This window comes from Tripterygium wilfordii, chromosome 9 (assembly GCF_013401445.1).
Source record: "Tripterygium wilfordii isolate XIE 37 chromosome 9, ASM1340144v1, whole genome shotgun sequence".
NCBI classification, from domain to species: domain Eukaryota; kingdom Viridiplantae; phylum Streptophyta; class Magnoliopsida; order Celastrales; family Celastraceae; genus Tripterygium; species Tripterygium wilfordii.
In genome coordinates this window covers 14,949,847-14,977,560 of record NC_052240.1, presented here as the reverse complement: position 1 = coordinate 14,977,560, position 27,714 = coordinate 14,949,847, and the positions used below count along the sequence as shown (strand labels likewise).

General features: G+C 37.3%; 5 protein-coding genes and 1 long non-coding RNA gene across 28 annotated transcripts; 2 read left to right on the top strand and 4 right to left on the bottom strand.

The window, feature by feature from the left end:
* Nucleotides 1–150: 150 nt before the first annotated feature.
* Nucleotides 151–7,826, bottom strand: LOC120004946 (3-hydroxyisobutyryl-CoA hydrolase 1-like). 20 transcript variants are annotated; one of them, XM_038854311.1, is made up of 23 exons: nt 7,588–7,825; nt 7,411–7,503; nt 7,294–7,333; nt 7,166–7,202; nt 6,577–6,968; nt 6,365–6,444; nt 6,187–6,268; nt 5,336–5,457; nt 4,556–4,646; nt 3,041–3,111; nt 2,689–2,769; nt 2,517–2,585; nt 2,376–2,439; nt 2,154–2,233; nt 1,970–2,053; nt 1,795–1,879; nt 1,594–1,679; nt 1,369–1,493; nt 1,056–1,116; nt 866–958; nt 644–745; nt 523–564; nt 151–410 (listed from the first exon to the last, which is right to left on the bottom strand). In XM_038854311.1, the coding sequence occupies exons 10-23, from the start codon at nt 3,086–3,088 to the stop codon at nt 273–275; spliced, it is 1,158 nt and encodes a 385-aa protein (XP_038710239.1). In that variant the 5' UTR covers nt 3,089–3,111; nt 4,556–4,646; nt 5,336–5,457; nt 6,187–6,268; nt 6,365–6,444; nt 6,577–6,968; nt 7,166–7,202; nt 7,294–7,333; nt 7,411–7,503; nt 7,588–7,825; the 3' UTR covers nt 151–272. The 20 variants fall into 20 exon arrangements, with proteins under 20 accessions (XP_038710239.1, XP_038710244.1, XP_038710246.1 ...); XM_038854316.1 differs by having other exon boundaries at nt 7,079–7,202; nt 7,445–7,503; XM_038854318.1 differs by having other exon boundaries at nt 7,079–7,202; nt 7,458–7,503.
* Nucleotides 7,827–8,305: 479 nt separating this feature from the next.
* Nucleotides 8,306–12,905, bottom strand: LOC120006151 (3-hydroxyisobutyryl-CoA hydrolase 1-like). Of its 2 annotated transcripts, XM_038856071.1 has the most exons (17): nt 12,693–12,905; nt 12,505–12,549; nt 11,528–12,405; nt 11,180–11,260; nt 10,992–11,060; nt 10,840–10,903; nt 10,624–10,703; nt 10,439–10,522; nt 10,265–10,349; nt 10,055–10,140; nt 9,832–9,956; nt 9,499–9,559; nt 9,315–9,407; nt 9,110–9,211; nt 8,985–9,026; nt 8,641–8,889; nt 8,306–8,579 (listed from the first exon to the last, which is right to left on the bottom strand). In XM_038856071.1, the coding sequence occupies exons 3-16, from the start codon at nt 11,567–11,569 to the stop codon at nt 8,740–8,742; spliced, it is 1,164 nt and encodes a 387-aa protein (XP_038711999.1). In that variant the 5' UTR covers nt 11,570–12,405; nt 12,505–12,549; nt 12,693–12,905; the 3' UTR covers nt 8,306–8,579; nt 8,641–8,739. The 2 variants fall into 2 exon arrangements, with proteins under 2 accessions (XP_038711999.1, XP_038712000.1); XM_038856072.1 differs by lacking the exon at nt 8,306–8,579 and having other exon boundaries at nt 8,748–8,889; nt 8,985–9,018; nt 11,528–12,549.
* A 251-nt stretch (nt 12,906–13,156) lies between these two features.
* On the bottom strand, nt 13,157–16,551 carry LOC120006152 (putative RNA methyltransferase At5g10620). 3 transcript variants are annotated; one of them, XM_038856073.1, is made up of 7 exons: nt 16,390–16,551; nt 16,275–16,309; nt 16,047–16,189; nt 15,896–15,962; nt 15,348–15,425; nt 14,184–14,329; nt 13,157–13,890 (listed from the first exon to the last, which is right to left on the bottom strand). In XM_038856073.1, exons 1-7 carry the CDS (start codon nt 16,460–16,462, stop codon nt 13,815–13,817), a joined length of 618 nt encoding a protein of 205 aa, XP_038712001.1. In that variant the 5' UTR covers nt 16,463–16,551; the 3' UTR covers nt 13,157–13,814. The 3 variants fall into 3 exon arrangements, with proteins under 3 accessions (XP_038712001.1, XP_038712002.1, XP_038712004.1); XM_038856074.1 differs by having other exon boundaries at nt 13,269–13,419; XM_038856076.1 differs by having other exon boundaries at nt 13,269–13,419; nt 15,914–15,962.
* Nucleotides 16,552–19,379: 2,828 nt separating this feature from the next.
* LOC120004740 lies at nt 19,380–24,165 on the top strand. The gene is made up of 3 exons (XR_005469631.1): nt 19,380–19,525; nt 23,450–23,509; nt 24,018–24,165. It is a non-coding gene; the product is annotated as an uncharacterized LOC120004740 (long non-coding RNA).
* Nucleotides 19,809–22,968, bottom strand: LOC120004739. Its single transcript, XM_038854026.1, has 3 exons — nt 22,394–22,968; nt 20,686–22,277; nt 19,809–20,589 (listed from the first exon to the last, which is right to left on the bottom strand). Exons 2-3 carry the CDS (start codon nt 22,257–22,259, stop codon nt 19,977–19,979), a joined length of 2,187 nt encoding a protein of 728 aa, XP_038709954.1. The 5' UTR covers nt 22,260–22,277; nt 22,394–22,968; the 3' UTR covers nt 19,809–19,976.
* Nucleotides 24,166–24,375: 210 nt separating the features above from the next.
* On the top strand, nt 24,376–27,472 carry LOC120006335. The gene is made up of 4 exons (XM_038856347.1): nt 24,376–24,791; nt 25,587–25,683; nt 26,318–26,377; nt 27,111–27,472. Exons 1-4 carry the CDS (start codon nt 24,511–24,513, stop codon nt 27,192–27,194), a joined length of 522 nt encoding a protein of 173 aa, XP_038712275.1. The 5' UTR covers nt 24,376–24,510; the 3' UTR covers nt 27,195–27,472.
* The last annotated feature ends 242 nt before the right edge of the window (nt 27,473–27,714 follow it).

Genomic DNA, 27,714 nt, shown 5'->3' with positions numbered 1-27,714 from the left:
TGGCGATAAATTAACGTCTTAGGTAGGCATTTTCACATGTTGAAGCAATGATGCATTGCAGGATTCAATTTCAACACCCTTTGATTGCCTGCATCTCATCTTTTCGGGTGTTGATCCATTGCGGACTGGATGCAATAAAAACCCAATACATGAAGAGTAGAGAGTGTCTTATGTATTATTAATCTACTCATCATTCGCTAATTAAAAAACATAGGTCTCACATTCTAACTGTATTTAAAACCAAAGTAGCTAGCTAGCATGAGTTTCCAGTTTCAAAGTCTTGCCCTGACATCATCAACTGAGTAGAGTCTCACAGGAAACTTCAGAAATTCCCAGCCATCTTCATCAATTTTAGCAAAACATTTCTCGACCATTTCCTCACTAACTAGCTCTAGTTTTGAAGGCTCCCACTGTACAAATTAAGAACATAAAAATAAAAAACGTCAAGAACCCATCATTAATCAAAATTAGTCTTCTTCCAGATGACGAAATTGAGATGCTGTATATATGAAGTGTATGTACCTTAGGTTTCTTGTCTTTTTCCAGTAACATTGCCCTCGAACCCTACCAAAAAAAAAAAAACACATATCAAATGTAGTTTGTCTTTGGCACTCAAAGGAGCAATTTTTGACCTTTTAAATACCTCAAAGAAATCATTGCTAACTGTTCTTCTCACTATGTTGCAAAAAATGGTGTATTCGCGAATGAGGCATTGTTCAACAGCTTGAACTCTTCCTTCTCTTATCTATTATTATGATATTCAGAAGAAGAGAAAACTTTGCTTTATATGGAAGTGGAACTAGTCAAGAAGCACAAAAACTAACAAAAGTAATATAAGTTTTTCCCAATGTACTATCAGAATTACCGATCTACAAGAAATCTTGAGACTTAATGGACAAGATGACTTCATCGAGTTTATTGCATTGAGAATCCACTCTTCTTGTCCATTATCCTGTTCCTGAAAACAAGCAAATTGATCATGTCCTATGGGCTATGTCTCTAAAATGATTTTTGCCTAAAAATGATACCTAGAACTAGAATAGTTGGTTTCTCACCAGTGATGATAGTATCTCCTCAACTGTTTTCCTTGAGAAACATTTGTTGATAATATCCAACCTAATTCATAAGTAAACAAATCTCTTATTAATTCAAAAGGCAAAAAAAAAGAGGTAAACACCACCCGTGCAATAGACTTCTGCTGTGGGAGGATCAGGGGCAAGCAATGTATGCGCAGACCTTACCCCCACATAATATATGAAAAAGACTGTTCTCAGAAATTGAACTTGTGACTTCTAGGTTAACCCCTGCAAATCTACCACTGACTTATTAACTCATATACTTCAGATAATCATATGACTTATTAATTACCTTCTATTGAAAAAACCATCTTCTTCTACTCCTGTTTCCTCTGAAAATTTGCTGATGATCTCAGAAAATGCAGCTTTATCACCAGAAGTCACCTTCTCCAGTGCACTTTCCAACAAAGGGAGATTCTACACATAACAGAAAATATCAATCAATTTTATATTTTCAGTGGATAAATGTTATTTAGGCATGAATTCTATCATCAGATTATCCTTTAAATAAATGTACCTTTGACAGGACAAAATGAGTTGCAAGGCTACATCCAACCATTTCTCTTCCATTTATTCGAGCTCCAGTAAGAGCCAAGTATTCTCCTGTGTATATTGTATTGTTTTCCATGAGTTAGACTAAGCAATGCAGAAACACATAAACACAAACACACATGGTCCCAGTGGGGAAAAACTGTTTGGAACAATGCTACAGAAGTACCCAAGTGTCCTGGAAGCCTGGAAAGAAAATATGATGCACCCACATCAGTAAAAAGTCCTATTTCCGCTTCTGGCATGGCAAACACCTGCAAAATGTACATGTGAAAGATAAATGTTCTACACACACATATGAACACTTGAGATTTGCAGACTGAGAAAAGCAGGGGAAAGCATACAGTATTCTCAGTTACAACCCTGAAAGTCGCATTCATTGATAACCCAGCTCCACCTCCCATCACAATTCCATCAACCATTGCAATCTACAATGATTAGATAGATATATGAAATTTGATATGAATTATAAATACACAAGCAGCATTAATGGATATGATAAAGATGTCAACATGTTAAATCACTAACCAAGGGCTTTTTATACGTAGCAATTATATGGTCCAAGATGAGTTGTTTCTCATAGAATTTTGCAGCCATGACCCAATGTCCTGTTCCATCCAACAAGAGATAACTTTTTTCTTTAACATTCTATTGTTACAAACTTTCTGACTCTGTAATTAAATGGTAGAGGAGACTGCAACGTTAGGCACTGTTTAATTTGTACAAATACACCTGTTCAATAATTTTCACCTGCCATAATACAAATATACGCTGATACAACATCCCCACCAGCACAGAATGCTTTTCCCTTCCCCTGCAGCAAAAACATGTCAAATTTTTAAGCCTTGAAAACAAACACATTGCAATGCTTTGTTTCAGCTGATTCTCTACCTTCAATATCACAAGTTTAACGTTTGGGTCACTCTCATATTGTTTCAACTTCTGTGTCATCTGAGAGACCTGCCACAAACATAAAAATTAAGCGGAGTCGATTGTATATATATATGTATGTGCAATGTGTATTCACACAATCACTATAGCAAAACAGGTCTGTCTAACTTACCATGTGATAATTGAGGCTATTTAACTTATGGGGTCTGTTGAGAATAAATTTTTTCACACACGAGTTTCCTTCAAATAGAACCTGTGAGGGAAAGTCAAACAAGAAAGAAAAGAAAAGAAAGAAAAACATGTTAAAGATCAAATCCTAAAACCCTAAGCATTCATGGAATATTTACTGGTGATATTAATTAGCTGACATTGATCAACGGTACTCAACAACTTCAACCAATCACGTTTGAATAAAAATAGACATTCTGATTCTTATATGATTACTCACCAATATCGGACAGTAAAATCTTTTTTAAACCTTGTGATAAAAAGAACAGAGAAAGAAAAGGAAGTGGAAAAAATACCTGGTTATAATAATCCATGTCAAATTTGAGACGCAAAGGCAAAGCCATGAGAGATTAATATCAATTGGACGCTGTAGCAAATTATTAAGAAGCAGCTAATTAATTGGGATGAGCGAGCCCTTCGTAATTCATATAAATATAAATGCATGAGTGAATTAAAGAAATATTATTATGCTGCTTCACCACATTACTAATAATTTTGGAATAAATATGCACAAATTAAAAGAAAGATTATTGCATTACAAATGAAATGACATAAAGTCGTGGATCAATTGAAACAAATTAAAAATAGTATTGCAAGAAGAAACCAAACATATTAAAGAAATTCGGAAACAAACCTTACTTAGAAGATAAAAAAAAGTCCGTCCTCGAGGTTTTTGACCCAAGAGGCATATGAATACACGAATGAAGCAAACAAGAAGAAAGATGAGTGCCTTCAAGCCCAAGTTAACACATACTGCAGCTACTACCGGTGTATGTAATAATAATATGCCCACGTTCCAAAAACAGTGGTGTGGGTTGTGTATTTATGAAGGTTTGGTGACCCAAATTTATTGGGGAAGGTGTTCTCATCTACGGACATTGATGACACTGTTGAATGGTTTTGTCGCAAGCTATAAAAGGCAAAAGCTTTTTTGTGTCGTGTCTCTACTGTTTCATCACTTTCATGCATAGTTTTTAATACCTCTTAAATACCGTGATTCATCCAATAGAAGAATTGAAGAAACTCCTCTAGCTGTGTACGAATAGAAGCTGCGAAAGAGAGAGACATTTTATTCTTGAAGCCTAATGGGTTGTTCATATAGATCTGTTTGTGAGAGCGAAGACACAGAGAGAGAGAGCCGTGGGTGACAAGATATCGCCTCTTCGATCTCTGTTCAGCCTTCGCCACTTGTTTTAGTGCCCTAAGCCTTGGTGTCGTCTTCACCTGGAGCTGGAAGTGGAAGGGGTGGTTTATGGGTCTTGGGCTGCTAGATTTGTGGGCTTTGTGTTTCCTTTGAATAGAATAGAGAGCGTACTTTCACTCTTTTAGTTGATTACTTGGATCTTGTTTTTGGGTCCAATCAGGACGTGTTTGAAACTTGACCCAGCCCATTATATACGTCATTAATTAATTATAAACACAAAAAACAAACAGAAATGAATAATTGATTAATAATTATCCCTCCAAACATTAATTAATTAAGCATAAAAATTGGATTTGTAGTATTATCTATGAATTATACTAGTATTAGCCCCCGCGCGTTGTGGCGGGATATCAGTAATTTCAGTCTTGAATATCAGTTTAAGAAGCACACAATGAATAGAAGACCAAGTTGTTGTTTATCACCATCAATAAAACTACAGATGTTGGTATACTCACATCTCAACCTCCCTTTACTTGTGTAGCCCAATAAACGTAGTACAAAACTCAGCAGAAGATATGGTTCCATTAACTGATCGTGCACAATAATTTATATACAGCAATTTCTACTAAGATATAGTAATTCCACACAAAAACTTGATTCAACTTACAATTTTGCCAATAAGTTCCCACCGGTCGCAATTGAAGAACAATGTCTATTTTTGTCTTTCTGGCCATCACCATTCACTTGCACCAAGCAAGCTGCAAGCAGTTACATAAAAATGTCGAAGTAACCAATAAAGTGTTGATTTATTCTTACGGGCAATGTAAAAGAATGACATTTATAGCCAAAATAGGCCAAATAACCAATGGACAAAAGAAACAACACTGATTGGCAATTTTGGAATCTTGATATTGAATTCATTCCATTTACATCCTAATTTGTGGCCTATGATTTGACAGTACATATCAGTATATCACACATATGAGGAAGGAAAATTATTGGAACTCCATCTAACAAATAAATGTATATATGATTATATACATCAAAGATTGTCATATAGCATCACAAATATATAATAGAAATAAGCATCGTGAAGTCTAATTCGAAATCGTGACGTAAGACTCCTGCTTGTACCCACTTTCACACCAAAATCAAGTAAGCTCAATATTATATCATTCCAGTTGATTGTACCAAATAATAGTGCGCTAATCATCTTCGTATTTAACCTACCTTTTCCTTGAAAGACAAACCACACCTTATTTTCTGAAATCAACCACACAGCATGACATCAATTGCACAAAACTTTCACTTCAGATAGAACCATTGTAAACTTCGTGGAAAAGCATGTAGTTCAAAAACTCTAATCATATCAAAGGTGAAGGTAAAAAGAATAGATAAAAATAATCTTCATAGCTGAAAAAATGCAATAGGCTAGTAAGAGAAATACCAATGAAAGGGAGCTCTATGCAATCTCCTTCCTCGAAAAATACCATGGACCCAGTTCCGCTGGCTGCCCGACATGTGTGTATGTTTATCAAATGATATCTAGCTGTGTCAACACTCCAGCAACTGCCAATCAATTAACAGATTTGTTAGAGATTTTCACACAATATTACAAATAGGAACCAACACATACACAACAGAAGAGACATATGAAGCAAACAATAGTAACTGCATATTTTCATTACTTAAAATACTAATAAGCAGTGCAATTCATAAATCATATATAGAGATATATATGTGAAAAATAAAAACTCATTATCTTCTCCAATACATAGATCTCTAAAAAGTGTTTTCAGGTTTGAATAGTTCGGTTTGTCTTCAAACTTCAACAATTGACAATAGAACAATTAAGAAGGTTTCAACATCTGCTACCATTAATCCAATTTTCTTTGTTCAAGAGATTAGACAAAAGTCCACAAAGGTCAAACCTTGGCATGGTGGGGATTGTCGAAGGTGGTTTTGGGATTTCCTGGGGAGAACATTGTTCCTTCACCAATCTCTGTTGTTTCATTAATATGTCGCCATTTTCCTGACCAATATATCACAATAACATTTTATAGACAGATTGGAAGGGCAAGTGTCCTTCCAGTCGAGATTATGAAAAGAAGCAAAAGCATTTGTTGAATCTATAGAAAATAGCATAAGTAAAAAAAAAAGGATGGTCTTTAGTGGATTTGCCTGATACTAAACATGAAATATAGTTTTGTTCTCATCAACCTACCTCCGTGGAGGAGGAGGAATTGGAGGAGGAGGAATTCGTGGGCGCCTGAGACATCCTTAAGAGCAAGAACATACGTAGTGCGAGGACTGTAATCCCCATTGCTGCAGCAATTTGAGCTCTTCTAGTTACCCGGTCCACTTCTAACACCGAGTGCACCTGTTCAGGTTTATATAATCTCATCAGCATAATTTCACTATCAATTGTTAGTTTCTCTACTCCTAGATCGTTAGACAAATCACAACACATTCAGACCTTCGCTGGTCCTCCCGTATCTTGGAGTTCAGGTACTTCTTCAGAGCAAGCATATTATTTGCAGAAATGTATGTCAAGGCCTATGCATCAGTAATTAGAAAAGAAATATAAGTACAATAATCCCCTGTATTCTATTGATAATCCCCCGTATTCTATTGAAGGTGACACTGACAAAAATCAAGTGACCGACAAAGTGAAGTTAAGAGACATACCTACAGAATCAGGAACATAGTTGTTCTTCGCACAACTAACCATCTCTTCTCAATAACCATTTGAGATAGCAGCATAGCAGCCAACTCCAACATAAATTGTAGGGGCTGGTACAAAATAATCAAAGGAAGACATAACAAAATTGTTTATCAGCTGAGAAAACCAAAAATAATGCCAGAACAAACCTATGCATATTATCCAAAAAGTAGACACATAGACAGATACCATCGAACCATTGTGAAAAACAAAGTGAGTCCAAAAAGGAAATAGGAGAGAAAAATCTTGTACTGGAGTACTAAAAGAGCTTTCCTGTTGTAGAGAAGACGATGAGAGCTCTTGAGCTTTCTTGGAAAGGCCTCTTCTTCTCTTTGTGATGAAGAAAATTTCAGCTCGCCTTTCATATAAAAAAAATCCACATATGCAATTATTAGACTTGAGTGATTGAAAGAGAAGTTGTCAAACACAATTAGAAGTTCACACAGAAATATGGGTTTTTAAAAGCACCTTTCTTTACACACAAATAAGTGGATAATCCGTACAATAGAAAATGCAGCATCTTGACCGCAAAGATAATTAACGATAAGAACATACATTAGGAATTGGGTTCAGGGTACTTCTCCAAACGAAGCTAAAAAAGAAAGAGAAAAGATCAGCAATTATCAACCTAATTGGAGCCGCCTGAGACACCCAAAGACAATAAAAGATCAAAAATTACGTACCTAACTGAGCCGCAGTAAGTCGAACAATTGACACACGTACCTGCCAACACGACACCCCAAATCATACACAAAAGCTACAAAAAATTAGCTGACTAACAACAAATTGAGCCAACGAACTTGCAAAACAAAAGGAGATCGAACACAGTCTCACAAATCCGCCTTACACCCATAGCACAATCCCGAAAGAATGCCCAGAACATAAGCTGACTCCTGGTTGTCGAAGTAGCATCGCATAGTATCCAAAATCATTTTTAGTGTTTATAGCAATCAGACAAACACCAAAAAACCATATACCTGCACTTAGTGCTAAAACACCACAAACCCCGCCTAACACCCGCAGTGAATCGCTTTGCAAACCACACACGCTCAAGGACCTCAGCGAAGCTGAGGTAGGAGAAGCAACAGGGAGCTATCATCAAGACAACAAACAGACGAAAGCTATGTCAGAGAAGATGCATGAACCGAAAAAAAGGTAGATCGAAAGAAGAGTGAGACTCTGGTGGGATCTGGAATTCTTTGGAATTGTCGGGTATCGCTATACAATTTTGTTCTTTCCATGGGCAAAATAAACGACATCGTTTTTTGGACAAACTTCGCAAACGTCGTCGTTTTTCGCCACCAGATATTGGACGAACCACAATCAGAAACACAACCAAACTCGTGATTGCATAAAACACACTCTAATCGCCACCTCAGCACAGGCCCACCAGGGGCTTTATATATAAGTAATAGATTTCATTATTAGTGAGAATGCAAGATCCATATAATATGTGTATTGAATGTTAACATAATATATCTATTGATTTATTATTCATTATAAAGTGGCTGTTCCACCTCGAAAACTTTAAACCACTATGCATCTGACATCAGTTTTGGAGCTTAGAAGACCAGGGGTTTTGTTTTGGGTTGGATTTTTCTTATTTGAACCAAATTACTAAAGTATATCTAGTATGACAATATTAATCTGCCAAATAAAATAAAACAAAATACACAGAATTTATTATAGCACAAATTTTCCGATAAATTCCTTCCTTAATTTAATTATTTTTTAAAACTATCCAAACAAACAAGAGAATTGGAAAGAAATATCATTTCCCTTCCCTTCCCAAATTCCTTAATCTAAACACACTCTCAAGTCTCCAGCAGCATCACCTGACAACATCACAAGCTTCTCATGACATCTCCATCACAAGACCACAACTCTTCTCATCTCATTCCTTGCAATATAGAGATACCCACAACACCATAATCCCATACAGAATGGAAGCAATAAAAAACAATCCCAAATGGGGCCAAATCCAACCTACGGTGGCAAAGTTTTGTGCACTGGATGCATTGCAATCCCAATACATGAAGAGTTGAGAATATTTATACTAATCAACTCATCATCGGCACATTCTAACTTAATTTAAAACCAAAGTAGCTGGCTAGCATGAGTTTCCAATCTCAAAGTCTTGCCCTGACAGCAGTAGTATCATCATCAACTGAGTAAGGTCTCGCAGGAAGTTTTAGAAATTCCCAGCCATCTTCATCAATTTTAGCAAAACACCTCTCCACCATTTCCTCAGTAACTAGCTCTAGTTTTGAAGGCTCCCACTGTATAAATTAAAAACATAAAAATAAAAGAGTGAAGTGTTTTCGCGGGTTCCTGATGACTAAATTGAGATGCTGTATACATGCAGTGTATGTACCTTAGGTTTCTTGTCTTTTTCCAGTAACATTGCCCTTGAACCCTAAAAAAAACATATATCAAACGTAGTTTGTCTTTGGCACATCAAAGAAGAGCAATGAGTTTGATTTTTGACCTTTTAAATACCTCAAAGAAATCATTGCTAACTGTTCTTCTCACTATGTTGCAAAAAATGGTGTAATCGCAAATGAGGCATTGTTCAAGAGCTTGTACTCTTCCCTCTCTTATCTATGATATTCAGAACAAGAGAACTTTGTTTTATATGGAACTAGTCAAGAAGCACAAAAACTAACAAAAGTAATAAGTATTTGCAAAGTACTATCAATATTACCGATCTACAAGAAATCTTGAGACTTGATGGCCAAGATGACGTCATCGAGTTTATTGCCTTGAGAATCCACTCTTCTTGTCCATTTTCCTGTTCCTGAAAACAAGCAAATTGATCCTGTCATATGGGCTATGTTTCTAAAATGATTTTTGCCGGAAAATGATACCTAAAATAGTTGGTTTCTCACCAGTGATGATAGTATCTCTTCCACTGTTTTCCTTGAGAAACATTTGTTGAAAATATCCAACCTAATTCATAAGTAAACATATCTCTGAGTTATTCAAGTAGGTAAAAGAAGATAAACAACACCCGTGCACAAGACTCCAGTAGTGAGTGGGGTTGAGGGCAACCAAGATGTGCGCGGACCTTATCCCACATACTAATATGTAGAGAGACTGTTTCCACGAATTGAACCTGTGACTTCTAGGTTGCCCTTCAGCAAGTCCATGTTCTGAGTAATTCAAATAGCATTAATTTATATATTCCAGAGAATCATATATTCATATGGCTTATTAATTACCTTCTATTGAAAAAACTGTCTTCTTCTACAGCTATTTCCTCTGAAAATTTGCTGATAATCTCTGAAATTGCAGCTTTATCACCAAAAGTTACCATCTCCAGTGCATTTTCCAACAAAAGGAGATTCTACAGATAACAGAAAATGTCAAGCAATTTTATAGTTTCAGTGAATAATGTTATTTAGCATGAATTCTATCATCAGATAATCCTTTAAATTAATGTACCTTTGAAAGGATAAAGTGAGTTGCAAGGCCACATTCAACTATTTCTCTTCCATTTATTCGAGCTCCAGTAAGAGCCAGGTATTCTCCTGCATGTGTGCGTGTGTATATATATAATGTTTGTCAAGAGTTAGATCGACTAAGCAATGTAGAAACACAAACACACATTGTCCCAGTGGGGAAAAACAGTTTGGAACAACGCTACAGATGTACCAAAGTGTCCCGGAAGCCTGGAAAGGAAATATGATGCACCCACATCAGTAAAAAGTCCGATTTCCGCTTCTGGCATGGCAAACACCTGCAAATGTACATGTGAGAAATACTTGTTCTACACAAACATATGAACACTTGAGATTTACAGATTGAAAAAAGCAGGAGAAAGCATACAGTTTTCTCAGTTACGACTCTGAAAGTCGCATTCATTGATAACCCAGCTCCACCTCCCATCACAATTCCATCAACCATTGCAATCTACAATGATTAGATAGATATATGAAATTTGATATAAATTATGTACACACAAGCAGCATTAATATATTATTATAAAGATGTCAACATGTTAAATCACTAACCAGGGGCTTTTTATATGTAGCAATTATATGGTCCAACATGAGTTGTTTCTCATAGCCTTTTGCACCCACGACCCAATGTCCTGTTCCATCCAACAAGAGATACTTTTTTTCTTTAACATTCTATTGTTACAAACTTTCTGACTATGTAATTAAATGATAGAGGAGACTGCAATACTAAACACAGTTTAATTTATACAGATACACAATAATTTTCACCTGCCATAATACAAGTATACGCTGATACAACATCACCACCAACACAGAATGCTTTTCCTTTCCCCTGCAGCAAAACATGTCAAATTTTAAGCCTTGAAAACAAAAACATTGCAATGACATATTTGTATTCCTTGTTTGAGCTGATTCTCTACCTTCAAAATCACAAGTTTAACGTTCTGGTCACTCTCATATAGTTTCAACTTCTGTGTCATCTGAGAGATCTGCCACAAACAAACAAAATTAAGCAGAGTCGATTGTGTATATATGTATGTATGTATGTATGTATGTATGTATGTATGAGCAATTTGTGAATCACCATAGCAAAACAGGTCTAACTCACCATGTGATAATTGAGGATATTTAACTTACGGGGTCTGTTCAGAATAATTTTTTTTACACAAGAGTTTCCTTCAAATAGAACCTGTCAGGGAAAGTTAAACAAAAAAAAAAGAACATGTTAAAAAATAAAATCCTAAAACAACTAAGCATTCATGGATTATTTACTGGTGATATTAATTAGCTGACATTGATCAACAGTAGTCAATAATTTGTTAGTTCTTCAACCAATCTCGTTTAGGATAAAAATAGACATTCCTATATGATCACTCTTCACTCACCATCAGACAATAATTTTTTTTAAACCTTGTGATAAAAAGAATAGAGAAGAAAAAGAAACGAAAAAAAATACCTGGTTATAATAATCCTTGTCAAATTTGTGACTCAAAGCCATGAGGGATTATCAATTCGACTCTGTAGCAAATTATTAGGAAGAGCTTAATTGGCATGAGCCCTTCATAATTCATATAAATGCATGCACGAAATGAAGAAATGTTATGCTGGTTCACGACATTACTGTAGAGATCTGGTGCTCTAATGCTAACTGTGATGGCAGAAGAAACACAAGAACATATACCTTCTATATTGAAAGAAGATCAATGAACAACCATGCAACATATGAGCTCGTAGCTCTCTCCGATATCTTACCATTACAGTGAGGATAAGCTAGCTTATGATCTTCTTACAGCCACACAATAAACAAAACATTAAAAATAACTTGGCCAAGGTTCAGACAGTAACCCTGACTAAATACACAACTATAACAATAAAACACAATAAAATAAGAACAATAACATAGACCATAAACCATAAAGCAGGAAAAGCCTCAACACACTAACAATTACTGTAAATAATTTTGGGAAAATCTTCGAATGAATATGCAAAAAGATTATTGCATTACAAATGAAATGACATACAGTGGTGGATCAAAATAATGGATCAGTTGAAACGTGTTTACCCAGACAATTAAAAATAGTAAAAACAGTTGGGTATGTCGTGTATTTATGAAGGTTTGGCGACCAAATTTATTGTGGAAGGTGTTCTCATCTATGGACATTGAAGACTTGTATCACCAGTCACTGTGGCAAAATCTTTTTGTGTCTGTTTGACGAATGTGGGGTTTTTAATAGGGGAGGACGTCAGCGTCAGGAGTAATGACTTCCTCACCAGTCCCTCTCTTCTCTCTTTAGGGTTGTCAGAAGTCAGAAGGTATCAGAGGCCCAAGGGTACCTGTTGCGTTGCTCATTTTTACAAACCCAATCATCACTCCTTGGGAGTACACTCTGTACCAAATTTTGAACTTCAATTCAAGACGAGTATTCTACGTACCATAATTTTCGTCAGATTCGATATGCATTTTTGCCCTTCATAGACCTGCAAAGCAGGGTAGCGGCATGAAGAGAAGAATAAAGAATACATGTTGCACTTTCAACCCTCGACAATAACTTAAGTTTTGGTTTCATTATTCTTTTCATAATGACTATCGTTTCTGTTTGTCAAGGATTTAACGTACTTACAGAAAATATCTTGCTCCACGCCCCCCACTAGATTTCAAAACGACCACAGATTTTCTGATCACCAACCACCCTTCTTAACAATTATGAGAACTAAATCATTTTTTTCTCATATATCTTGTACCCTCTTGGGGCTCCTCTTGAAGCAGGGACCACGTTCCCGACTATGACGCCTGTTTGGGTCGCCAAACTTTAGATGTACGATTTGCTGAATGTACGAGTTCCAGGAAAGTTTCCCTTATCATTCGGAAGGGATTTTAGCTGTGGTAACCAATAAGCTGCATAACGAGCACAAAAAGTATGATCAGCATAAAGATGTACATACTGGTTTAGTGAACTAGCAAAGAAAGAACTATAAACAGCTGTTCAATCAACATACTTGTTGCCCGTTTCAGTGAGCTTGTTGAAGATATTGCCACCCAAAATGAAACTCAATGCCTTAACATGGAAGAAGTTACTGGCAATTATGGAACTTAAAAGGTTGCATCAAATTAAAAAAAAAATTGAAAATAAAAAGAGAATCTGGACATGGTCGATTCACAATATATAAACATATTTCTGTAAGCTCACAATGTAAAATAAATCATTTAAATAGTCAGAACATATGAATTATCATATAGTTAGTACAGAAGAAGGGAACAGGCAAATCCAGTAAGACCTACATATCACGATTCAGATTTTATTGAAAAACTAATGATGATACTTTTGTCCTTTCAGAATGGTCCATGACCTGCAAAAAGGGTATATAAGAGCATTATTTGGGAATCATTTAGTGTCTACAATAATATGGCACTTCGCCAATTACACCAAATCACAGGTGGATTATAATTTGAATAGTAGGACATGGTATACTATGAAATGATTTTCCATAACCTTGGGCTAAGGCTGCATATATTTTCCCCTTCCCTGCCTCCACCGTGGGTGCCTTGCAAGCAAAAGTTGGGTTTGAAAGCAGAATATGGCATTCCAAAGTGTTATTCATCTAGCCATTGAAGTTGTGAATGCAAATAGTCCTTAGACAACTAAAACAGGTCACTAATATTTGCCCCTTCATAGTTTACATTACTGAAACTTCTCACTTCGTCACTTGAGCTCCTCTTTCATCTTTTCAATTCTCATGGTTTTCTAGAATGAATTTTTGCACAACAAGCAGCAGAACGAATACCATTCTTCATACAGTTGGAAATTTATCATCTTTCCCCTGACAAGAGCCTTCTTTTTTAAGTCCCAAATGTCAAATAAATCGTAAAGTTTAGACATGTTGGATACATCTTCATCGACACCATAGGAAGGTCATAGAAATTATAAATCTAACATAGGGTTACAAGACACCTCGGTTAGGGAAAGTCTTCAGTTATAGAAAATAATAGTTCCACATAAGCTTTGGGTAATTGGGTTAAGAAATTGGTAAAAGTAAGTCCTAATTGTATAAATCCAATTATCGCAAACTTGTACACAGAAACTATATTAGACACATCCGATATGATACCTTACCTGTAAAGTTGTTCTATGAGCACAAGTAGAGCAATTCGATGACTTAAAATCATTGAAGACAACTTGATTGACACATTAGCACGTGCTCGCAATTGCAGCCCATGGCCATAAGGTCCACCAATACAAAACAATAATCTCGACACTCCCTATTGGAAAACATGGAAAGAAGCTATAAAATACCATCCATAAGGAAGTCACTCAACTTTTCACGCAAGAATCACAAGAACTGGGAGTCTTACATGCATGTATTGGGTGGGAATGCATCATTGACTTGGGGGCACCATGTACATATAATCATGCCCAATTCAGTTGGTATATCTTATTCCGGTCAACATGTAAAAAGATGGTGGGAGGGAGGAGGAGAAGGGGGGAGGGGAGGGAATGCATCAGGTGGTTGGATATTCAGAACAGTTTTGATAATGCTACAAACCCATAGGTTCTCATTTTGTAAGGAAGTCACTCAACTTTTCACGCAAGAATCACAGGAACTGGGAGTCTTACATGCATGTATTAGGTGGGAATGCATCATTGATTTGGGGACACCATGTATATATAATCATGCCCAATTCAGTTGGATATCTTATTTCGGTCAATATGTAAAAAGATGGTGGGAGGGAGGGGGAGAATGGGGGGAGGGGAGGGAATGCATCAGATGGTTGGACATTCAGAACAGTTTTGATAGTGGTACAAACCCATAGGTTCTCATTTTGCATGGATTTCCTTGCTTGTCGGGACAAAAAAAGAAACATACAACATCTGACGATTTTTCACAAGAAAGAGAAAAATTCACTATATCCCAAAACAGCGGTAGTATGGGCATGGCTAGTGTCACCCTCAAACAATAACCAAATAACCTTGAGAAAAAAAGAACCAGAGAAGACATAAAAGGGTACAATATAGGAATCCAAAAGTTGGTCCGCGACACCCAAATAAGTATAGAATTCCCAGTGCAGTGCCATAACTTGACCAACATTCAAATTTTCTTGTGCAATCAAAAGATACATGACTATTACAAACAATATGGGATGCACTCACTGATTACAACTATATAAATGCAACTGACAGATATGGTCTTTTCACTTAATTTGTATTAAAACTAGACAAGTTTCTCTTACAAATATCACGTCATTCCTACAAAGAATTCAAATGAGGAAGAATCTATACCGTATTCCCCACATCTCCCACTAAATCAGCCATTTGCTCAGAATCCATGTCTTGCCCGCGCTCATCCAACATCACCACCTACGAGTAGAAGATGACAGGATATAAAGTAATCAAGGTTGAGCTCAAAATATTATTGTAACTTTCAAATATATGAAAGAGGTAATCAATGCATAAAATTGGAATGAGTATAACTGTTCCTATAAAGTTTTCAAGTTATACACCTTACGAGTCAGACAGTTCCCATACAGTTGAAGCATCAATACAATTATCATATGCGATATGGAATCAGTGCTTATTTCAAATCTTTGGGGAGCTAAACCTCAATTCCTTTTGGAACCATTTCGAGCTCACTGAAAGCAATGAAGTTGTTTCTATGTGGCAGTTCAACTTAACAATAAATTTATGCTAAAATAGCTATTAGTCTTACCAGATTTTCAGAATGGTATTGGTATTACCATGATATTATGTAAAATTCTGTTGTATTAGATTTAGAGGTTCCAATGGTGATTCACGAACACAGGCACACAAAGTATAAAAGGAGACTATACCCAATCATCAGACCTTACGAGGTTCATGACAGCCGTGTCTTCATCACCAATCTGCGCCTTCACGTCACTATAATTGCAAGGACAGTGTAAAGATAGGCAGATATTAGGAGAGAGAAAAAAGTTTTAGACCCAGAGGAAAAGGATGCATTACCGAGCATTTCTGGGATTGGAGCGAAGTTGAACATCCTCTACTGGGCAATGGAGCCTGAGCTTGGCAATATACTCCTCCACCAACATTTGCACTCCCGGAGACCTCTTCTTCCCCACTGTTATAATCCTTATTGGTACCACTCTCTGCATTCCCAGTCAAATAAAAAAAATCAACATAAGATATTTACACAGCTCAGGAATTGGTATCGCCAATTTTAGAATGATTTACCAGTGACTGACCGACGTATTTACCTCCTCCTCTACCTGCAGAGAAAAACCAAATGAAACAAAATTTCGACGAATTTTCAAAAAAAAAGATTGAGAAGTAATTAGAGTATAAAAACCTGAAAGAGGAGGAGTTACTTTCTTTGCATTGATACTGAAACAGGTAGCGACTGTCATGCGATGAACATTCATCCACCTCGAAGAGAAACTAAAGAGGTACTTCGCTTCAGCTCAACCGGAAGGTGATTCCACTTCAAGGTTGGTTTTCGACCTTTCGGTAATTCAAGATTGAGCCATTGATCATCTCGGACCTCTCCTACGTCCTATCTTTAATCCTTCTGGACTGGTCAGCAGATTAGTAGGCCCGTTTTCTATCGAAATTTGCAGTATCGGCCCAATAGCCCGGGCCTGAAAGGCTGTTCTTTTCACAATTCGGGCTTTGGCACCTGCCAATGGCCTGGAATAGGGGTGACAAAAATTCAATTATGGATCGGACAATATCACGTGTTTACGAAATATTTATATGTTCGGAACCTAACTCGGATTGAATTTCGGACGTACTTAATTGATCAAACCCGGATTGATTTAAATCCAGACAAATAAATCGGACAATAATCTAATCCGGGTTGGACAAATTCGATCATCTAGACCGGACAGAATTTTGTCACCCCTAACCCAGAGACGTATTGTGTTCACGTTTTGTAAGTTCCGGTCCATAAACATATCGCAGACGCTGAAGAGCCTTGGTCCATTTGCAGGTTGCTGGAGTAGTAGGAAGGTAACGAAGATTTACACCTCTTTATGCATTTGCAATTGATTGGTTGTTTAAAGTTGTCATTTTTTTGTTGATTGATGTTTTTTCTTACTCCAGAGAAACCAACATGTTGATTTTTGGGGTAGAATATCTGCAATTCTGTATAGTATTAGTATTATGATGCTTCGTGAAAGACAAAGTACACGAGACCAGTCGGGTCGAGTATAGAGATACATGGTATTTACTTCGTGTAGGGTGTAGTAGAACCGTTGATAGAACTGCTTTGCCATTATGAAAGACGAAGTGCTTATAGAAAAAAAAAAAAAAAAAAAAAAGACAAATAGACAAGGGCTCATCTTTTTAAGTCTACGTCTCTACGATGAACAACTCCATCCATCCAATTTTCTTAGTCTTTTTTTCTATTTTGGGATGTTAATAATTTTATTATTATATTTCAAAATTACTCTTCTTACTTTAATTATTCTAATTTGAAGAAAAAAAATGTATCACCATAAATAAGGGAAATTTTGAAATAACTTGGTTATTTTATGTAGTTGAATTGCATTAAATGATGTCCCCTTAAAAAATTGAATTTTCAAATGATGACAAATAAATTGAGACTGAGATAGTAGCGTATAAACATCACTAAACTATTAAATCACAATGCCTTTGCAGCATCAAAAGGCCCAACTCTTTAGGGCAGCCCAGATCCGCTGTCAAACCAACACTTGATAATTGTCAAAACTTATCTGAAGCGTGGCGCATTCCAAACCGTTTCATCCCTCGAAAAACCAATGTTGGAGAGCATAATGGCCACATAAACCCCACACTCCACCATGCTCCTCAGCCCACCGCCCATGCGGTCTAGTTTTGCACTAACTAGTCCCGTCAAATCGACGTTACCACATTTGTGGCTTGACACTAACTAATCCCGGACAAACACTGCTATGCCAACGTCACCATCTGTACCGCACAATTACAACTGAGAGACGTGGTGTAGGCATACCAATTGATATGAACTTTGGGAGAATCACACCTTAAAAAATTAACTTGTAAGATTAGAGAGCCCACCATCCATATAAACTTCACACTAAAATCTCATACATCCGTCAGTTCCCTATTGGCCAAAGTGCGGGAAAACTACCCAAATTAATTCCCGCCTTACGAAAGGGAAATTCCTACTTTTTGTCCCGTGCGATTCTCCTTCCTTCGTTTAACGGCGCCGAGAAAGCGAAAGACCGGGGAGAGGACAAATCAACGGAGACCGGTACCACGGTCGGCAGAGTGACTCGGAGCGGGACCTCCCGCTCCACGTTGGATGGGTTGCCTCAGCAAGATGTGAGGAAGACGAAGAAAGCGAAAACGAGTCACAAGAAGAATACTAAGCCGGACGAGAAAACGGACGATTCTGAGAATGAGAACAGGGGGGACCAGGAACAGAATGAGGAGATAGAGGAGGTGAAGGAACGGAGGATACTGATGCTGCGGTGGCCATCTGATAAAAACAATGCAGTATAATGGAGGTTATTAGAAAAATATATGAAGTGAGGTTATGCATGTTTTGATATCTAAATGTTATTTGGCTCTAGGGTTATGGAATCTGGTGGTATCTAAGAATAGCTTCCTGTTAATATCTTAATCGGTATGTTTGGTAGCTGAGAATAGCTTCTTGGAATATGAATTTGATGGCCAACGTAACTGTATTTTGGCTTGTCGTGTTTGGATTGTGCTCTTAAATTACTTACTCTCTCAATAGCATAAATGTAGTTGGGAAGAGGTGAAAACACATTCCAATACTCGTGTGGGCGGGTTACCCCATTTTTAAACTTTGCTCCAACCCCACGATAAATCGCTGTCTTGGTAACAGTTTAAGATGTTCGGAGTGGTTGATTTTAATCATGCATATTGTGCTTTTCTCTACTTCCCTTTTCATCCCTGCTCTTTTTTGTTTTGTTGGCAATAAATTAGAGGATAACTTTGTGTGCGAAGCTTTGATGGTTTGATAATATTGTGCCAGAATGATTAGTGCTTTACTTACCAAAAAAAAAGCTTTGTCTTCTGTTAAATTTGTGGAGAAATGGGTATATGGTAAAGGGAAACTGATGTTTATTGATATATATATCCTCTAACAAGAGCTTGATTTCAATTTTGCTTAACATCCCATTTTTTAAATGTTTTGAGAAGACTTCTTTGTTGCTTTGAGATATTCTCTTCGGTGGATTAGGTATGTTGTTGAGTGATGTGAAGTAGTTCCATATTCTTCATCTTGTATTTTGTCTTGTTGATGTTTATTGGGGACAAGGGGTGATGTTTCCATTGTGTGTCATCTTTTCTTATAGTCTATTGTTTCACTGCAGCAAGCAGTGCACATCATTCAAGAAAGGGGCTGATATGGTGAAAGCTGGTTTGGAGGAAGGTGTTCCTGGTATCAATGTCATTCTGAACCCTGAGAATGTAATTTCGCTGAATGCAATTCTTTGGAACGAGCCTCAAACTCAAAGGTTTTGGATTTTGAAACTCCTCTGGTGTGATGCTGAATTAAATTGTATTAATGGTTGGCCTGTGATTGCTAGTATGACCTACTCTGCAAGTGTGAGTCCAATGCGAAATTAAATTGGAATTGTGTCAACATGCCATTAGTGAGTCAATACTTTTGTTTGTTTACTAATGCTATACTAGGAAGCACCGACTCGGATGCGGGGACACGGGAAGCGGGTGCGGGGACACAGGGATTCGCAAATTCTCAAAGAATCCTGCATGTGAGTGCGGGGGGACTCGGCAAAGAAAAAATATTTATATATATTTTTTATATACATATTATAGAATTGTAAGATGTAATATAAATACTCCATACATATTGTACTACTTCAAATGTAATAAAAGTCGATTATTACACCAATTATAGAGTATTGTTCACATTTGAAAATTACATAATATACTAGTAGTTATGGATTAATGTTGAGAAACTTCTTCTTCTTCTTCATCAACGTGATCAACATTTTCTGTAAAAAGAACTCCTTCCATTTCAGGTTCATCAAGAGAGAGGTTAGCCACCTCTAAGATACCTGCACCATCCATAGAATCAAAAGAATCTCCGCCAATATCCCACATCTTAGACTCCCCTGTCATATATTGATGACTTTTCCTGGATAGAAGACGAAGATTAGTGTGTACAAACACTAAATCTTCAGCACGTTGTGGTACTATCTTATTCCTTCTCATGGAATAAATGAAGGAATATGTGCTCCAATTTCGCTCTGAACAAGATGAAGATGAGGGTTGACCAAGTACTTTCAGCGCTAGTGATTGTAAACTAGGAGTGGAAGCCCCATATATAACCCACCATGCTTTTGGATCAAGTGATGCTCGATCCTTCATAGAATCATATGATGAAAAAATACCCATAAAGGCAGAGAAATTGGCAAATTCCACGGTTACCTTAGTCCTTTCTTCATCATTTGGGAAATACCTCATCAAGCATTTGTTCCTCTCATTTGAAATTTCTTGATCCTTATGTGGAGGAACACGATTTGGAGCACCATTAATCCATTCCTTACTATAATACCTATAAAATAGAATGGAAATTTATAAAAAAAAAAGTGACAGATAATCTAGGACATTTGAATAATGGAATTTGTAATCTTAGAAAAAAGAAATTTACCTTGGATTTAAAGAATGTGCCAAGCAATGTAATGGAGTATTACTCTTGTTCCATCTACCAACTAGAATGGAATGAACAATGGAATAAAAGCTTGATTCTTCGGTAAGCTCCTTTCCTTCAAAGCGGTATATAGATGCCTTCACTCCCTCTATCATGGAATCCCACATATCATAGATCAAATGAAGTGTAAGCTTGTCTGTGTCAGCACACCGAAGCATCTCATATATTAGATTAGTGAAAGAAATGACTCTCTCAACTTTGTCCCACCAAAGATCATTCAAAATTATTTCCTTCACATTTTGAGCCTTTCCAACATCATCTTCTCTATATGCTTCCCATTCATCAGAGATAACCAACTCTTTCAGACCACGCTTGATAAGCTTAAACCTTTTCAACATCACAATCACAGAAGCAAATCTGGTTTCAGCAACAGAGAGCAATTTTAAAGGCACAAATCTATTGAACAAAGCTAATCTCATAGAATGATTGGCAATAAAATTATTTACCAGCACCGCATCCTCTGCAAGTTCACTAATCCAACGACACTCATGAAAAGCAACTTGGTTAGCTTCGGTATTCTTGGGTGCACAAATATTCTTCAAAGCAAGATTTAAAGTGTGCACTACACAAGGTGTCCAAAAGATATGAGGAAATTGTGACTCAATGATCAACCCTGCAGACTTGCATACCGGGGCATTATCCGTAACAACTTGAACCACACTTCTCGATCCAACTTCCATTATTGCCTCTTTCAACAAATTGGCAATAAAGAACCTGTCTTTAATTTCACCTTCACAATTGACAGCTCTTAAGAACATTGGAGAACTCTTTGTGACCGCCATAATATTGATGAGTGGCCTTCTTTGAGGATCCCCCCATCCATCAGAGACAATACTTACACCTTTTTCACTCCAACTATCTTTGATTGGCATTAACAACCTTTCAATATTTGTCCTCTCCCTCTGAAGGAGTGTAGTCCTCAATGCATTATAACCAGGTGGAATAAAGCCAGCAATGTTGTTGTTGGATGCAAATGTGTAGGAATTTATATAGTGAGGATTTCTAGCCAAGTGAAATGGCAATCCAGAGGAATAGAACATCCTAGCAATTTCACCCCTCAACTGTTCTCGAGCTTCGTTATTGAAAGCTTTTGCCACAGCTGAATCATTAACACCCTTTCTTTTTTTCAATTGAACATCTGGCATAAGTGAACTTCCACCCATATGTGAAATTCCACCAGGTGGATTTGAAGTAGGTGGGAGTGGGGTAGACGAAGATTTCGACCTCTTCAAATGTTCAGCTTCGTCAGTAAGTTTTTGCATCTCAAATTTAACTTGAGGAGTCACAAAATTGCAAGTAGCTATTCCTTGTCCTTTGATCTTAAGTAGATGAGCGAACACACGGGAATAAGATCCCACATAACTTTTATGGCAATATTTACATTCAAACTTCACATTTCCTCCCTTTTTCCCAATTCTTTCTAACACAATCATATACTTCCATAAGGGATAATTAGCATTTGTATCATCAGTACTACTCCCTACTGTGGCTGAAGAATTACCACTGGAACTCATTGTAATTAAAAGGCAGAACTGCAAAGCATAATATAAAAAAAAAATTATGCATAGTCGGCAGAGAGTGGAGAATAATAGGGTGGATGGGAAATCGAAGCAGATAAGAGAAGATGTTTAATACTTTAATCTGATACCTGAAGTCGAAATCGAAGCAGATAGCAGCATAGCACAAATCGAAGTCAAATTGGAAGCAGATAATCCAACCAGAGAGAGAAGTCGCGCCAACCACAGAAGTCGAGCGAACCAGAGAAGTGGAAATCAAAGATGGGAAGCCAAACCGCAGTCGAAGTCGCACCAACCAGAGAAGTCGAGCGAACCAAAGAAGTGGAAATCGAAGATGGGAAGCCAAACCGTAGTTGAAGTCACGCCAACCAGAGAAGTCGAAGCAGAGGATGGAGATGGGAAACCAGAAATTGTAGTCGACCCACAGCAGAGAAGCCACACCAGACCACCAAAGAAGTCGCAGCAGATAGCAGAGAAGTGGCGATGAAGGTTAGGGCTTTTGTTGTGTGAAACTGTGAAATTGGTGTAAAAAACGAGTCAGTCGCGCGTCTCTCCCGCGTCGAAGGTGAGTCGTTGCTGATCCAACTGTGGAGACGCGGTCAACGCACGTCGAAGCCGCATTTCGGCGAGTCCCACGCCCGGGCGAACTCGATACGCGGGGGACGCGGACTCGGCACTGATTTTGCCGAGTCAGTGCTTCCTAGATGCTATATAATACTTTTCTACATTCTTGACTGTTGTCCAGTGACCTTCTATGGTATTGAGTTTGAGACTGAGTTTCTGTTCTGAATGATTTTATTAAACTCAGAGAATTTGCGTGCTATGTAGGCAGCGTTACTTTGTTGGAAATAAAAATGTCTTCACAATTTGGTAAGGCTCCTGAAGATGGGACATTGTTAGTGTTTGCAGTATTTACATTTAAATCTGTCTACTGATTTTATATTCAGTTAATTTTTTATGATTTGATTTAATATATATCTGTGGAAGCGGCATTGTCTTTTTTTTTTTCCTTGAAGATTTTCTCACCAATATGTCGAATTTTCTTTGGTAACAACTTATGGTTGGATTGACAACATTAGTTTACTCAGGAGTAGTGATTCCTCATGTGTGTATTTTGTTGATCTCTTCATAGTAGGCCTTTTGCTAAATTTTCCATGTCATTTCTCCTGTTGATGTTATTTTAACAGGCAAGGAAGGGATGCTTTGAAGGACGGGAGGATGGTGGGGAGACATTCGTCAGTCTTCTGGTAATACATACTGTAGTTGGACTGTATAGTTTCGCTTTACTTCTAGTTCTGCTTGCTTATTTGCTCAGTGACTCTCACATGTTTGGATACTTATCTAAATCCATAATCTTAGGCCTCTAGTATTTGGGTCTATTCGCGTATATTAACCATTACTTCCCTTCACGTTTAACCAATATGAGGTCCTAACATGTGTATCATAACTCTCTGTTTTGGTCTGTATAAACAAGGCAAGCCACAATAGTTAATGGACAACGACGATGTAACTTAATGCATTTGTTGCAGTGGAAAGCAAATGGAATGTGTGATGTTTGGATTAACTTTTGATGAGAAGATGAATAAACGTTGTTTGTTATGGATAATTTATATACTCTGGGATCGAGTTCAATTGCTGCTTTGAGGTTTGTTATCTTGCTACATGTTAAATTAACGTCTTTAAGATGTTTTGACTAAATACTACTAAGATCTTCTGTTGATCCTTGGAGTTGCCTCACTTTTTACTTATGTGCAGAACATGAAACGACCATTCAAACGAATGAAGGACCTTGACATGGATCAAGTAATCTCAGAGATGATTGAAAAGGTAGAATGATGGGCTGTTGTTGTTTGGTGAATCACTTTACTGATTAGATTGTTACAGGGAATGAAACTCTGATACTAGGACACAAACAAATGGATTTATCTTTTCTCAACCTCCTTTCCTTCAAAAATGGACCCACCTAATATCACTAAGCCCAACAAACATTAGCAAAACACCTTAAATATTTTACAGATCCACAAAAAGACCCTAAAGCCCAAGCAAAATAAAGAGAACACAATTTACTTCTTCGTAAATTCGTAACCGTGCAGCTCGTGCGCGGGAAACTACCCAAAATATCAATATCAAAGTTCTGTGACAGTCTAGTGTGTGACTTGTGACAGAGAGAGAGAGAGAGAGAGAGAGAGAGAGAGGAGGAGAGAGACTCTTCCACTTCTTGTCACGTGTTTGCTCTCTTTTTGCATTCATGCCGCCGAGGAAGCGAAAGGCCGCGGAAGAGGAGAAGCCGGTGATGCCCACTGCCACGCCGTCCAGGGTTACTAGAAGCGCTACGGTGGGGAGGGTGACTCGGAGCATGACTCAGCTAGGGAAGGCGAAGTTGCTTGTCTCGCCCCGGCGCGCTGTACGGAAGACGAAGAAAGCCGAAACGAGCAAGAAGAGTAAGAATGCTCAGCCGCAGGAGAACGCGGACGAAAAGGAGGGAACAGAAGATGCTTCTGCGGCCAAGACCATCATTATTGAGCATTGGTGAGTTAGTGAGGGTTTGGTTGTCCTTTCTTTCCTGTTTCGTTGTTAGGGTCTTGGCACTAGTTCGAATACAAGATTATGAGGTGGCTGTGGTTCTGCTAGGTTGCTCGGAGTGTGGGGTAAAAAGACGGGAAAAATAATACGGAATTTCTAATTTTGGACTTCGACTTTTGTTTCTTCTTTTTATCAATTTCGATGTATTTGATGGACTACTGTTGTATCCGACGAGTCGGAACTTACGCATCTTTAGGATTTTTTTGTTTTTCATTTTCTGGTTTTCTAGGGTTTCTGGCTTTGTGATTTGAGTATTATGGCTCACCTACTTTCTCTGCCTTCCTTTTTTTTGGTCGGCAAGAAATCAGAGGGAAACTGTGTCTGAGGTTTTGATGGTTGTTATTCTTTGTCTGGTTTTCAAGATAGCGGGGAAGAATAAAAAAATTGTTTGAGAACCACTGATGTTAGGTTAAATCCTTCTGTTGAACTAGCATAGAAAATAGTGGAAGGTAAAGCTTAGCTAAAATGATTTTTGAGTTGTTACATATTTTCTTACGGGAAGAAGAATAAAAGGTTTCGATTTTCCAAGATATTCCTTGTTTGGCTCTAAATGTGTTTTCAATATTTTGTTTATATTTCCTTCTGAAAGAATTCTATTCATCGGATTAGGTCTCTCGTTAGCGATGGAGATAAATTCACAGTTCTTATATCTTTCTATATGATCATGAAGATTCGTTTCTAGTAAAAAAGAAGTCATATTTTTATTATTTGTCGTCTTTTCTTATTGTTGTTTCACTACAGCAAGCAGGACACTTCATTCAAGAACAAGGCTGCTCAGGTGAAGGCTCGTTTGGAGCAAGATGTTTCTGGTATCAAAGTAGTTCTCAACCCTGAGAAGGTAGGTTTATTGAATGTTTTTAGATTTGCATATTACTTCATTGGTTGGATATGTTATGGATTCCTAGACTTCCTACATTCTTTTGGCAAAGTCTGCTTGAGTCTAGTGGTGGGATGCACTTAATTTTGTATTGTGTCTGGATTGTTTTGGAGAGCCAAGTAATGATAAGTTTGTTTGTTCATTGCCTTGAAGTTGATCGGAGTGCTATTCCATGTGGTAACATGGGGGAGTTTTGGATGATAGTGGTATTATTTTCTGCATTCTTATGCTCAATCCTTGCAATGTGAGTTTGACATTGTGTTCAAAGATATGCATTTTTTGGCCATGGTCATGCCTGCTTTCTAAATTTGGAGTTTGACACTAAGGTTATGTTGTGAATGATTGTAATGAAGCAAGACACAGTTGGCAAGCATACCTATGTAGAGTTGTGTGAAATGCTAGGTGTCTTGGAAATTTTGTCATGCTTTTGAAATAGACATTGATGCTGTTGATTATATATTTATATATGTTTGCACCATTCGAACGTAAAGCTTTTATTAATTATTACAGTTTTTTGATTCTGTTCTTTTTGGACAGTTGATGTAATAAGTCTTCCATTTTTTTTTTAAATTTTTTCCTTTTGTTGTTCTAACAGCCTAGGAAGGGATGCTTTGAAATACGGGAGGATGGTGGAGAGACATTCATAAGTCTTCTGGTAATATTGACATTCGACTCTTGCTGGATTATGTATTTCCATTTTGTATTTACTTTTTGTTTGTTTTTATCTTTTCAGTATTCCTTCTTTCTCTGGGAGTGGACTTTCACCAGTTTGACCTGTTACCATTAATATTGAGTTTCCTTTTTTACAAATGCTATCTCTAGTTTGTATGATCATATAAATGTTCCTTTCTCCCCCTCGTGTTATACTATATTATGTTGGACAGTTCGAGAGGCCATATTAACAAGTTATAGAGCTGACTGCTTTTCTGCAAAAGTCGATGGTTTGAGTGCTATCATTAGCAAAATTTAGAGCTGAGTACTTTTCTTCTTGATGAATAATTTGAGTTTTTGTTGGTGTTAGTTCAAAGCGTAGGGCAAAACTATTGATTGAATTATTGGCTTCTGCCAAACAACCAATCAGTGCTTTATCTCCCCTAAAGCTCATATGGTTCGATATAGCTTGTTTTTCATCTATAATGCCGATCAGCCATATGTGAAGAATAAGCAATGTAACTAAAATGGGTACTGATTCTTGGATTAACTTTTGATTCAAGAAGATGAATACTATTGTTTGTTAATACTCTGCGCTTGAATTCCCTTACTGAAATGAGGTCCAGGCTGTTTTTAGGAGTTGCATTAATGTCCAGGATTTTTTGGGCCAAATTCTGCCAAAATCTAAAGTTGGTCCAAGGAGTCACCTTATATTTCCTTTTTGGTTATCTTTGCAGGACATCAAACGACCATTCAAAGCAGTTAAGGATCTTATCATAGATCAAGTCATCTCTAATATACTTGGAAAGATAAATGGATGAGCTGAGCTACTGTCATCTGGTGAATCACACTTGAAACTAGATTGTTATGAGGGAGGAAACCTTGAAACTACTGATTCTTTTTGTTTGTTGATTGTGGTGATGTTGCTGATACACTCGTAGAAAGATCAAATTCATACAAGCGGCTCTAGGTTGCCGTGCTATACTAAAATCAGTTCCTGTTAGTGATTGAAGCAAAAACAAGTTGAATTGGATTGCTGGGGCAAGTTGAAGATTTTGCTGTACAGATCTGCCATTCCAATTAGACTATGATTTTGCTATTGTTTTTGCGCTAGTTTTTCTGTTGGAAATGATCTCTTTCTGTACAGTTGTGGTTCCCCAAATTCCTCTGATACAGATAACATTCCTTGCTTAGAGTAAACCTGATGCAGCAATCATCGTTCTGCAAAGTATTATTGTTAGTTCATCAGGCATGCATGACTTGCTATGTTTGCATTTTGATAGAGAGCTTTGTGCTTAGGAACTCGAGATGATTGGGTTTCTGGTAACGACCCTTTCGTTG